The sequence below is a fragment of the Pollicipes pollicipes genome, unplaced genomic scaffold (assembly GCF_011947565.3).
Source record: "Pollicipes pollicipes isolate AB1234 unplaced genomic scaffold, Ppol_2.1 Scaffold_2555;HRSCAF=2994_pilon_pilon_pilon, whole genome shotgun sequence".
Taxonomy (NCBI): domain Eukaryota; kingdom Metazoa; phylum Arthropoda; class Thecostraca; order Pollicipedomorpha; family Pollicipedidae; genus Pollicipes; species Pollicipes pollicipes.
In genome coordinates this window covers 40,809,981-40,823,638 of record NW_023596136.1, presented here as the reverse complement: position 1 = coordinate 40,823,638, position 13,658 = coordinate 40,809,981, and the positions used below count along the sequence as shown (strand labels likewise).

Sequence of the window (13,658 nt, the reverse complement as noted above, 5' to 3'; positions counted from 1 at the left end):
AACCGGACGGTGCGGTGCGGCGCTCCCGGCCGGCGGGCCTCGCGCGGTACCCGGCCACCTGCCGGCCAGCCCTTCCCGCACTGGTGGAGCCAGCAGCAGTCGGCCCCTTTCCCGTGCTGTTATAGAAAGACGACTCAGACGGCAGCAGTCATTGTTCGAGAGATGACTGCGTCGCTGTCATCAGCCGTCTCCCTCGTACCCGATGAGTCGTCTCAGCTGCGGTTCAGTGAGCGGAGTGGGCTTCGCCTGGATAGTACAGATTTTAGAAACAGGCATCGTTTGTGTTAACCCGTTTAGTCCGAGGATTAAATCGACCAAACACGGGCTGTAGCCTGTCGCCAGGAGGGTGCGCAATGGTGCACACAGGGTGCGCACTTTACTTGAGCAAGAAGGATCATTGTTTGCCGTTGTATGCTTCTGGAGCGAATTAATATAGGTCCCAGACGCGAACGGTGGTCAACATCGGACACAGTAGTCACAGGTTTCATTCCCTAATTGGCGCTTTGTGCTCCAGGTAAAACGGCTCAACACAAACCCCGTCTTTTAAATTGTACGAGCACTTCATAATCGCTGTTCACGTTAGACCGTCCATCCGGACAAAGCTCATGCCTCGAACTGAACCACAGTTGGGACGACCGACGCCATTGAATGTGAGAGAGCAAGCTGATAGCCGCGACACCATCATCTTTCAATCACACCAGATGCTGGAATCACCTCTCTGGACCAGCGCGGGAGGGGCAGACAATTACTGGTAGCAAGAAGGTGGTAGCGTGTTAGCGTGCACTGGTACTGATAGCGTGAGCTGAGCCAGCCGGCATACAGGGGGCAGGCTAGATCGCTGTTCGGCCGGCCGAGGGCGCCGCGCCTCGCCGGCCCGTCCGAGTGTAATCACGTCCGTCCTGTGCGCGTTTTATTTTATATTTGATATATATCAATTAATTCATATATTTTATATTACTTATTCATATTATTATTATATATTACTTATTATATATTACATATAATAAAATACATTATTAATTTGTATATTGTGATGTATTATTTTATATACCTCATTAATTATAGAAAGTTCCGCTTTCTTTTGGTGGTGTTCGGTGTAGAATTGAAGGTTGATTTGGAACATTGCAGGTTCTGATGGTTCGAAAGAGACGTCAACTTAGGAACGAATTACGTTGCTGCGGTCGAACAAATCAAATATCCTAGACATCATCATAGTTATTCAATGAATGTACCTTTAATTCAACTTTCCTTTTCATGTCCCACGTACAGCATCATTGCATTGCCTACTTAGTGCCGTTTCTTATTGACACATGTGCTATGGTTGCGGAGTTATCACCCTGTTTGTTGCGTGCACAAGGGTTGCGTCTGCGTGCTCCGTAGATGACATCCGAGCAGGGACGATAGATGGTGCAGCGACGAGGACTACAGGCAGGTGGCACTGCCTCGCTGTGCGGCCGTTAGTGTAGTTAAGCGAACCCTTTTGCTCCGGGGTCAGATGACGTGGCGAGTGGCGCGAGGTTTGAAATGCGTCGCTGGAAGCCGCCTGTTTCGGTAACGACGATAGTAGGAACAGCTTTGGTAAGAGAGCTGTATTTAGTTAATGTATCATCTTATGTGTGCATTTACTTAGGTCAAGATACATTGTCATAATTTAGTATTCCATGTGTTTACAAGTGATATGGAACGATAACTTTGCTGTCACTTCTAGATCTACTGTGTTCTGGCTCCGTATGCCAGCGTGCTTACTTCACTGGATGACAATGTTGTGTTTGTTTCAGAAACAAAAAGAAAAAGAAGTATTTAAGAGAAAAGACAAATGTCTTTAAGTCTTTTTTTCCGCCGTCGATGACAGTTTCAAACTTGCTACCTGTGTCCACCTGTATTTCTGCCCTCAATAACTATCTCCCATGGACCATGTTAATTCGCCATTTCCTTTCACATTCAATGCAACACATGTACCCAAGGTATGATGAAAGCTCATAAAGTGCAAACATGCATGTTCAAAATTAACGAAACGGTTAAGACCCGCATGTGAGAGAGTGTAAGACTCGAGTGTGAGGGTTTTTGATCATAGTCTGCTGTTTCACTGCTTTCTATGTTTCTGTGGCACAGGTCGCATGATATTGTCGCTTCCGCCAATGCTGTCGTGCAAATCGGTTTCTCAGGGTTTTCGATTCGCTGGATTGTTTCAGTTTTGTAAGCCTGCTAGCAACAGTCCGTCACAGGACCTTGGTAGGGGTTCACAGTGCAGCAGTGCGGTTCAGTTAGTCTCCATGCTTCCGTGTTGAACAAAACGTTCCTGAAGCACGCAATTCGGACGTTGAAGTTTGATGGTGAAGTGAATTACTGTTACGTTACTTCCATTGTTTCTGCACTCTACTTATTGTTTGTCTTCTGGCCACAATGTCGGTTACGGAGCTGAAACAGAAACGTGGTAGGCTGCTCAGTGTCCTGACAAGAGCTCGTAGAAGAGCTTCCGTGCTGATCGACAGTAGAGGTAGTAGACCGCAGGTAATTTCCTTCAGTTCTGAACTTGATCACGCTTTAGAAAAGTTGGAAGAGCTTAATGCTGAGCTGAGAGGAACCCCATGAGACACATGCAGCGGTGCCAGAGTGAGAAGAAGGCAGTCGAGCGAACTGCTCTGGTCACGGAGGCCATGGCCGCTGGCAGGATCTGTGCAAGCTGCAACGGGTAGCATGGAGTAAGCGTGTGTCCTGCCGTCGTGCAGATGACGGTCGATGATGATTCATTGCCAGCTCTGGCTGCTGCTTTTTTGGCCTGAAAAAGGGACATGGTGTTCGAAATTGCCACTTCACAAAGCTATGTGGTATCGATAACTGCAAGATGAGACACCACCATGTGCTGCATTGAAACACAAGGGTGACCCTTCGGACCCACCGTAAGGTTTTGTGTCCAAAACCTGAAGAAAGTCGTGTGGTGGCTGCAGCCTCACTGAAAAGCGATGCTGTAACAACTCTTCTGCAGGTTGTACAGGTCACCATCATCGGCAGTCACGGCAAGTCCATGAAAGTCTGTGCTTTACTTGACCCTGGTTCTCAAACATCCCTGATGTCAGAGGATGTGATGACACGACTTGATCTTCGTGGAGAACGGCAAACACTCCGTCTGCAAACTGTTGAAGGACATGGTTTTGGACAGAGCTCGACGAAACTGAAGCTGGAGATTGCGACATCAGGAGACGATGGTACCAGGATTTCATCAGGAGACGATGGTACCAGGATTTGTTTGACCATAGTGTGATGTTCCATTGTGATAGTGTGATGTTAAATGATGTTCCCGAGGTCTTCTCGGTGAACGATATTAATGTCACAGTCCCCCGACTCCAGAAAAAGAAACCCGAATGGAAGCACCTTCAAAAGCTTGATCTCCTAGACTGTGCAGGGAAGAAAGTGCAGCTTCTGCTCGGTGCCAATGTGATTGAAGCTGTTCTTCAGTTTGAGGTAAGAAAGGGCAAAGCCGGTCAACCAGTGGGCTTCAGAACCGCTTTTGGATGGACCATAATTGGTTTTGTAAAGGACTTCGTACCAGAGAGAACGCACCAAATGATGTTCATCAACAAGATGACAGCTGATAATGAGATGTCAGCATTGCTCCAAGAATGGTGGAGCACTGAAGCATTTGGGAGTGAGTTCGATGATGAAGACTTCAGATCACAAGACGACATCAGAGCAGTACAAATCATAGAAAGCACCTCGTGAAGGCTGGACAATAGACACGAGATAAGACTTTCATCAAAGAGTGACGGCGTCACCTTGTCGAACAACAAGTCAGTGGCAATCAGCCGACTTCGATCCCTGGAAAAGAGCCTGCTGCGCCAACCACAGAAAGCAGCAGCATACAGAGAAGTGCAGTCCGTGGCGAACGGACGACCCCTCACATGCGTCAGCTCTGACGCCACTGATACTCAGTCGCTGACGCTGAGTCACCTCCTGCTCGGATGTGCCGGCGTCAACAAGTCGCCAGGAGTTTTCCAGCCCAAGGAGATCAACAGCAGACGCCGCTGGCGTCAAGCCCAAGTCCTGGCAAACCACTTCTGAAAGAGGTGGAGACGAGAATATGTGCCTACATTGATGCATCGTCAGAAGTCGCTCCATGACATCAGAAGCCTTCGAAAGGGGACGTTCTATTGATGATGGAAGCAGATGCCCCGCGAGGATTTTGGCCATTGGCTCGAGTCGTGAGAGTTTTTCCGGGCACGGACGGCGTCGCTCGTTCTGTGGAGTTGAGGTCGGCGGGAGGAGGCACTTCCCTGCGCCCTGTCGCCAAAGTATGCCTCTTAGAGGAGGCTGAGGAGAGGCATACTGTATATATCATTGGACGAGTTGAAGTGCTACTTAGATGTGCTTGCATTGATTGTGGCTTTCCCTCCAACCATTCATGGCTGGTTGTCATTTGCTTCCTTTCTTTGTTAAACTCTCCCATCTGAAGGCGAAGACGAAGGATTTCAACATTCGTGGCTGATGAGCATGTTGCAACGGACCAAAACCTCGTCCGTGACGTCCGGTCCGACCCTCGGCACGTCGTGGTCAGCTTCGTGCCCCCCTCGGACGGACGGATGAGCCCAAGTTTTCTGGTGACCTCGGATCATGACGCTGACCTTCCAACAAACGATGTCGATCTGGGGGGTGCCTCAGCACCGGTGTGTTGTTGTGTTGTTGCGGAATGACCCAGTAGAAAGGTTTATATTCTATCGTCTCATGAATTCTTGGGTAGGTGATTCAGCCAACCTTCTCCAAAATCTCGAAATATGCCTCCGGTGGTCACCAGCCAGTCAGCGCCGGGTGCGTAAAAAGCTTCCAGACACGCTGGAGGTTTTGGAAGCGTGATGGTGGCCGCACCCAGCTTGATCAATGGATGGTTCATGAGTCCAACAGCCCTATGCAGCACAGTTGCCTACACTGCTCAGTTGGGTTCACATGTTTGCTCCGGTTGTCAAAATCTGGCATCCATTTAAATAAGTTAAAAGCCCCATCAATGGCGTGATGTCGAGTGCGCTTGGCTGGCTGCACACCATCCCGCACCTAGCCGGCATCATTGGCCGTTGTCTTCTCTTCGAGCCGTGCTGCTTTCAGGTCGGTGCGATGCAGGGCTTTCGAGATCAGGCACAGGTTTAGATCAGTGCTATACGACTTGTTAGTAGGGAACAGGTTCCCGTGTATCGTGCTGATAATTTCGTTATTTGGCTATAAAGCGATTTTACTTAAGATGTCCGCAAGGTGGATTTGGTTAACATTGCAATACTCCAGAAAAGTCACGCTTTGAAAAGCCCGTATGCAAACGCATTGCAGTCTAATGTTCAAAAGGAGCGTATCACGTTATTGGGATTTTGAGATAAAATGGCCATCTTGAAAACCATCTTGAAAACCATCCACAACCCAGCCTTTCTTAAGACCTAAGCCCTCTAGTTTCTGAGCTACACGCCCAAGAAAATGAGAAGTGTATTCCGGAAGGAGCATTTCAAGTCAACTTGGCATTCATGACATCATAATTGCGTCATTCAAATCCTGCCGTTCCATAAGGCATGTGGCGATCAAGGCCAAGAAAAATAAAATTGCCGAGGCGTTCATATCTGACGTTTGTGAGCACGATTTCTGGTCATAACGGCCGTCAAATGGCTCTCAATCAATGTTGCGCAAGGTACGATGAAAACAAATAATTGTGCTGCCTAGAGCAGTCTTTTCTACTTGCAAAGTATACCAATAGTTATAAGTGACCTTGTTTCATCATATCTGATGCTTGCCTCAATATATGCAACTGTGACACATTCCCTTTAAGCATTGAGTGGCTTGTTATAGAAAGTTATGATTATGTGGCTGCAACAGGCGAACTCTTGAAACAGGTGACGGCTCAACCGGGATGATCAAGTTGGAGGCTTTCTCGCGGTTGGATCCATAAGACCGGATCCAGAGCATGCAAACTATCTAGGTACAGCCATACCTTGGAAAATTTATTCATATCACGATCAAAGTGTATCAAGGAGACATAAGAGCTCTCTCCGCCAATATCTGATCATTTGGATGGAGATACTAACCTTACGTTTACAATTCATGCGTTCAAGCCAGCACGCAAGGCGACGACCGGCCCGTCGTAATAATTCAATGCATGGCATGGAGGCGGATTATTTAGGATAAGCATGCGGAAGAAACGCAGGCAAAGAAGGCAGGACTGGGCTCGCGGGTAGTGAGAGGCTGCTGGTTGAGGAGCCGGCAGCCACAGGGCACAGGGCATCAAGCGCGGCTGAACGGCTGGGTTAATGACAGCGATGCGGGGTGGGACGAGTGATGCGAGTAACAAACACAATACAGCACGCTGCTGGCCTGAAAAAGGGGCTACTGGTCTGGCCGGGCCGTTCAAGCAGCACAATCTTGGTCACGACGTTCAGAAGGTGATTTGCTCGCCATTAGCCAGCGTGATCAATATTTTTTAGTTATGGCTGCTGATATTAACGACGCGAAAAACAAAAGACAGGTGTCATTAGAATCAAGACTATGTGCGCTGCATTTGCTTGCACGGCTGGTACCTAACACAGATTAATGACTGCAGATTAAGTAGGGCATCAACGGCAAGGTCGCATGCGAACCAAGGGTGAACGCAATGTTACACTACATGTTGCAGCGCGGGAAAGATGCAGCTCAGTGCCAGGCTGGGAAATAAACCCATGGACTGTTCTACAACCACTTTGCACTTTCGGCGTCAATCTGCACGGCTCAAACACTTCAAACAAATACTGCCTTCAGGGCAATGAACTTGGACTTCAACCAATCGGGATGGCGTGAGCCGCTTACGTCACAGTTTGGAAGGACCAGGTTCGTTCGCGTTGTACCCCTGCACGTAATAATCTGTGATGCGTGTTTGAAGAACGTGAGCGATATGTGCAGCAAACGCAACGCTAGGACAACCAGCCCGCGCTTGATTTCAGATTTCGGAGGAGGTACTGAAGAGTGGGATCCTTGATTCAATGCATACAATTTTGTCGTAGGATAGTAGTAGGATGGTAGGATAGGACCGTACCGTAGGATCGGTTCCTTTCACTAACTTTCAGCAATTCGAAACCAGAAATGTCCAAAAACCTTTGCTATGATCATCGATGTGCGAAATGAGAACAGAATTAACGCTGCCATAGATACAGCATTAATGCCTCTCTCTGCCATAGATGCCTCTTTCGACGCCAACACATAACGCGAATTTATATGCTTGTCTGTCATGCCAAACAGAAACAAGACAGCGTTATTAATGAAGCAGCAGATAAATCTCATTGAAGTGCTCATTGATGCAAAGGATGCTGCAACGTACGCTATGTTTTTCAGTGTGCGCCTTTGGAAACTACAGTTGTACTCGTCTTGATACATTATATTTGTGTTTTTGGCCTAAAATAATGGTTTGAGGGCGATTGCTGGACTTTTCGGAATGATAACTAAATTTGAACTTAATATGCATTTTTGGACTGCGACCCATTTTACATATCTCACTTGGCAAAGTTTATTCGCTGGGGATGATATTTTCAACTAGCTTTCAGGCCATTTCACCAAGCCGTAGCTTCGTTTGCTCACTGTCAGTGTGAGAACTCTCAACTTATGATGGCTTGGATTTGAGGCCTTAGAGGTCTTCCGTTGCTTCCTTCCACTTTCTACGCTTCCTTCGACTTCCTTTGCTTTCTTCTATTTCCTTTACCCAGTCGATCCACCGGCCATGACGCGGTTCCCATATCCACCCGTGATCATTCCAATTCAGTGAAATTTGCCCATGACCCACCCATTTACATTTTCCGAGGTCTTAAGCTCTGAATTAAAAAATGCTGTCAGAAATTGTTACATCCAAACCCATCCTCTCGCACTAATGATTGCAAACATGGTGTGACACACAGGCCACAGTCAAAGGCGGAGGTGGGCAGGTGGAAGGCGCGGGAGGCGTCGCCCCTAGGCCTGCATTTGTCTTTTTTCGCCATAAATAGCCCCAGTGGGAAAATAGGAGTTAAATAATCACAAAATAGCGGTTAAATAGCAGCTAGCCGAAAATAACAGTTCAAAATCAGCGTGATGCGTTCTCATCCAGTTCCGCCTCCCCACAATAAAAATTCTTGCCTCGCCCCTGAGAGTCTGCTCTAATCGTAACTAAAAGAAGCGTAACCAGTAATATTGTGCAGTATTTCCTGAAGTATCTATCTGATATTTTGTAAACGTTTTACCAGTACCATACCCGTGCCCGCAATGTACCCAAAATCTATCCATGTGTCGTATAGCGATCTACCGATGTACCCGCTACCGCCCACATGGGTACCATGGCTTTGCCCATCCCGTGAAGTCCTCTAGTTCTGAGGGTCACGTAAGTGTGTACGATATTTGCAATGGTTATGTGAATTCGATTCGACACTAAGCCACACGCAAACCTACATTTACCACATTCCCCAGCGTGACAAACGTGGTAAGCAACCCCAACTGGCGAGTATTCCAGAGGTACGAGCGGAGTCTTTTCCAGATGCTTAAAAATACACTGATCAAGAGTTGCACGAACACGTTTAGAATAGAAGTCAGTCGACGGGTGGATTCGGAGTTAGACTTGGTTCTTCCGTGGAAATGACAAGCTAAAGCCGGCAGACTGCATATATTGGACATAAGTATTTAGCAGACGTATGTGCGTTCATGTATTGACGCAAACCTGCGAAGAAAACATCTTCACATGAGAGCACATTGCAATACACATACTTGTCTGTCTAATTAGAATCCGAGGAGATCCACATTGCCGAGGAAACTGTCGGCCACATGAAAGCCATACTCGGATGCTGGAGACCTCTGTACACGGATCTCTGTTCTGTTCTGATCTCCGACCGGAGCAGCAGGCTGCTGCACCACGACGCCGCGGAGGACATGTGCCGTCGTTACAGCTCCCCCCGGCGGCCGTGAGAGCCTGAGGAAGATGGCATGCGTTTAGAACATGTGATCTCAACCGCAGGCTGTTCTAAAGAGCTAATGAAACAAAGCAAACGCAGAACTATACACATCAGTTGGCTGGCCTGTGCCTCAGTCATATTGTCATTCTCGTATGGTGGTGTACTTCACGTTCTTCATGCGCGTCATCCTACATTTGCTGTTCCTTCCTTGCACCCAGCATGTGCATGCATAGGTGGTTTGGGTTGTCATGTCTGACTATTGTACCGCAAAGATTGCTCAATCATATTTTCGCATCACTGTCGACACTGGCACCTGCCATGACTGCAGCGACCGGCAGGTTCTGAAGCATTCACCACCGACACCAACGCCTGCCAGGCTCTGCAGCACTCACCACCGACACCAACGTCTGTCAGGCTCCGCAGCACTCACCACCAACACCAACTCCTGCCAGGCTCTGCAGCACTCACCACCGACACCAACGCCTGCCAGGCTCTGCAGCACTCACCACCGACACCAACGCCTGCCAGGTTCTGCAACACTCACCACCAACACCAACGCCCGCCAGGTTCTGCAACACTCACCACCAACACCAACGCCTGCCAGGTTCTGCACCACTCATCACCAACACCAACTCCTGCCAGGCTCTGCAGCACTCACCACCGACACCAACGCCTGCCAGGCTCTGCAGCACTCACCACCGACACCAACGCCTGCCAGGTTCTGCACCACTCATCACCAACACCAACGCCTGCCAGGTTCTGCAGCACTCACCACCAACACCAACGCCTGCCAGGTTCTGCAGCACTCACCACCGACACCAACGCCTGCCATGACTTCCGCGGCCGGGAGGTTCTGCAGCACTCACCACCAACACCAACGCCTACCAGGTTCTGCAGCACTCACCACCAACACCAACGCTGCCAGGCTCTGCAGCACTCACCACCGACACCAACGCCTGCCATGACTTCCGCGGCCGGGAGGTTCTGCAGCACTCACCATCGGAAGCACCCTGAAAGCCAGCGAGCGTCTCGGCAGCGTCGCCCCCTGGAGCCAGAGTCGCTGCCGGAGAACCAAAGTCGATAGGTGGCAGCACCGGATGCCACTGCTCTGGCTTCAGAAGCACTGAAAGCCGGAGAACAGACGGGACTTGAAACACAGGACATCACATGACAATGTGCCATCAGCTCCGATGTCTACTTGGACGTCACTGTTTTCTGACAGGGTGATTGACGTTTAAGTGGTACCCACCAACACCTGATGAGCTCGCGGATTCATAGAAGTGTCAAAACCAAGGAAACAAAAGAGCATGATTAAGTCATTTTTAATATCAGAGTTGACCTTTCATGCGTATGGCTTTTGCGTGGGCTCTTGCAACATCTGTGCAGGAGGACATTTGTCGTGGTAGCCTGTGACGTGAAGGGGAGTTCTTGCCGTAAATTGATGTCTGAAACTACTCACCACCAGCGGCCGTTTCGTACCGCAAAGTTACGCCCTCTCCTCTCCCGGTGCAGCGCTCTCGCTGACCCGAGCGAGGCTCAGTCCTGACCTTTCCCGGTGATGAGGCCGGCGCGGACGGCGGTCACCCACTGCTGCAGCTCGTCCAGCTGTGGCCGCCCCGAAAACTGCACCACCTCACCCGAGGTCATGTTGACGGCCACCAGGGCGACCGCGGCGGTGACCTCGTACTGCTGCCGCGCCAGCCGGGCCACCGGGTCGGAGCTGCAGCCAAAAAGACAGCCGCTAAACTGATTGTAGAGACTTGTCGCCGTGTGGGATAGGATGAAGGATGCAGCAGGCGAAATGGCTCGCGTGCAGCTTCGGAGGTGTGCTTTTCCGTTTGTATGGTCTTCCCTGGTCATCACTGACTTCTTCAATCGTTTCCAGAAGAAGGTATTAAGTACGCCTGTTCGCGCTACGTTGATGATGCTGCGCAGCCGAGCACAGAGCGAGCCATCTGACAAGACGTCACCGCGACCTATGCAGAGCGCAGCGGGACGTGAAAAAGGCTGTTAGATTCGAAGCAGTACCCGATAGCACCACCTTAAGGCATTGTGATTCATCCAATATTGGGCGGGAAAGCGAAGGCATTTCACCAGCATGGGCACTTTGACAGATGCGGCGACTCAGACGGTGTAGAACATATACATCACATTGATGGCGCCATACAACAGGGCGTGGAACACATTACACAACGCACGGACAGCTGGAATGCCCACCAAACCAGCCCGCCAGAGATGCGCAGCTCGTGACTTGAGTCATGAGCACCTGTTCAATCCTCCCACCTGTTCATCCAGTAGAAGTCGGTTTCTGAGAGCGCCACTTGCCCGTCCGCTTGCACCAGCGCTTCCGTGACGTCCGGTCGCGGACAGGCCGGGGGCGTAACAGAACAGAACGAAATGTCCACTGCGGTCGGTCGGAGACGATCGAAGTTTTTCCTCCGTCAGTTGGGGACTGAAAGCGCGGCGCGCCTGAACGACGCAGCCAGAAGAGGCTCTGCGGATGTACTAGAAAAGCTGAACTGCCCAAGCGAGTCCCTGCACGATGGACTCTCCGTGAAAGTTCTGCGCTGATCACACTAACGTCGGCGCGATCACACTAACGTCGGCCGCTGATCACACTAACGTCGGCGCTGATCTGATAGCGCGCGGTGCTGCCGCTGGCAAATCACTGACAGGAACGGCTGCAGGGGGACATGTCTCTTACAATGTATGACCATGTTTTGCTTACGACATATGAAATGGTGGCGTCGATGCTGTGAGACTTTAGAAACTTCTCCTTCACTACTGATGTCATTAATGACATCGAGATCACCCCACGAGACCAGAACTTACGCATTTAAAACCGGTCTCCGTACACAGCTTATCAACTCCTCTCTTGGAAATAAAACCAGGCAGCGTAATACTAGACATACTATTTAAGTAGCTATTACAACTCGCAAATTTTGAAACAGCTAGTTAAGGAACTTGCAGCCCTTGCAATCATAACTTATACGTATGTCACCCAAAATTGTACGTGAGGGGAATCGTATGTATCGGTGCCCTTTGCAGGAGGATGAGAGTGACGTCCTTTTCATTTTCCAAACACAGCGCGATATCTGTCTGACTCTGTCCGTCACCCTCCTTAATTTTTTTCGGGATTAGGTTCGGGCGTGTTGATCTTTTCGCACCATTCAGATCTGTGTAACTCTTCATTTGGCGAGAATTTTAAGCGCGCATACGCTGCATGTCACGTTCTGCAGGCGCAACATTTTGCCCTGCTTCTCTGCGTGCGCACTTGTTGACAAGAGCAGCGTTTCCTGCCAAACTTTAATGCCACCACAATTTAGCATTTCCCACTCAACTAGCATCCAAATACGCCTGGAATAATACACGAAACACACGGAACAGAAAACATTTTCAAATTGCAGAAAAGCTGAGGACCACCGACCGAAATTGGGTCCGATTCTCGACGACCGGTAACTCGGCTGCGCGACCCGTCGTAACTCACAAACGGCGCGGCTTTTAGGTGTGGCAACATTGGACCGGAGAGCGGCTGGTTTTACCTTCCTTGAAACCCATCTCGAATACAAGACACTATATCCTAAACTGGAATGGTTGTGCCGTGACCAGCGTCCACCCCAAATATTGCGTTTTTTTACGATGATTTGGATAACATTGACAAGCCATGAATGTCTCGCCACCGATTTGGTGCTAAGGAAATTGTCAGGTTGACCGGTCCATATCTTGTAAATTTTGAAGCAACGTTAGTTGTGAATGGATGCGCGAATGCTGTGAGTCGATTGATCTACTCCTGAAAAATAACACACTGATAAAAACCCATTGATGTCCCTACCAGGTGTATGGCCGCACTAGCTCAGTTTTGTGCATTATCCACATGATGACACCTGGCAAATGTCACGCCTGTGAACGCCTCGTTTATACTACGCCGAAAAACTCCGTACTAGTGCTCTTTCCAAAGGAGGACTTTGCGACCGAATGATTGATGGTGCTTGCGGATGTGATGCGAATGGGACATGAACCGCTCACCAGTACTGGTTCGCATCGGCTTATCGACTCCTCCAGCTTGATCAAGTCGACTTCGAATGCCGGTTGAAAAGGGTCGTTTCTCTTCAGACAGTGTGCAGCGTTCTTGCCAAACCTGGAAGCGAGACGAGACCAAACTTCAAAGCTCCGTTGATGTCGTAAGCCATCTCTGAACAGATTTGACGTCAAATGACGTTTTCAGCGAGCCACGTAGCCATAAAAACGGTCAAATACGCTGTTATGTGCAATGTGAGGCGTGGCGGTGTAAGAATGCCAAGATCACATGCGTCGCAATTCGGGATGGGCAGCGTTTGGTCTGACAGACGCAGTAGATTACTGTTGGCTCATTGATAGACTATGTTCAGCGAATCACTATAGACGCAGTGGAGGACGGAAAAATGAGTTGCTTCCCACCTTGAGAAAACTTGGCTGTCTTCCAGCGAGGCAACCAGAATCGTGCCTCTCAGGCGAGTCAAGGCGTTGGGTGGTAGCCGCAAGCTGGTGGGAAGCACCAGAGCTCTGCTGGTGCCATCTAGTGGTGATCCGGTTACTTGCCCGGTCGTCCAGAGTTCGATCTGAGTGTCCTCCACGACCAAAGGCACTGGTGCCGGGCTCTGCAGTGAAAACAGCGAGTGATAAAGAAAATGTCGCGGATGCCAAAACTCTCCAAACCCACGCGTTCTCGGTATATACGTCGTCGATTTAATAAAAGACCGCCGACCACCG

General features: G+C 49.6%; 1 protein-coding gene across 1 annotated transcript; it reads right to left on the bottom strand.

The window, feature by feature from the left end:
- Positions 1 to 8,634: 8,634 nt before the first annotated feature.
- On the bottom strand, positions 8,635 to 11,200 carry LOC119101238 (uncharacterized). The gene is made up of 4 exons (XM_037224543.1): positions 11,193 to 11,200; positions 10,457 to 10,629; positions 9,907 to 10,032; positions 8,635 to 8,926 (listed from the first exon to the last, which is right to left on the bottom strand). The coding sequence occupies exons 1-4, from the start codon at positions 11,198 to 11,200 to the stop codon at positions 8,898 to 8,900; spliced, it is 336 nt and encodes a 111-aa protein (XP_037080438.1). The 3' UTR covers positions 8,635 to 8,897.
- Between the last annotated feature and the right edge of the window lie 2,458 nt (positions 11,201 to 13,658).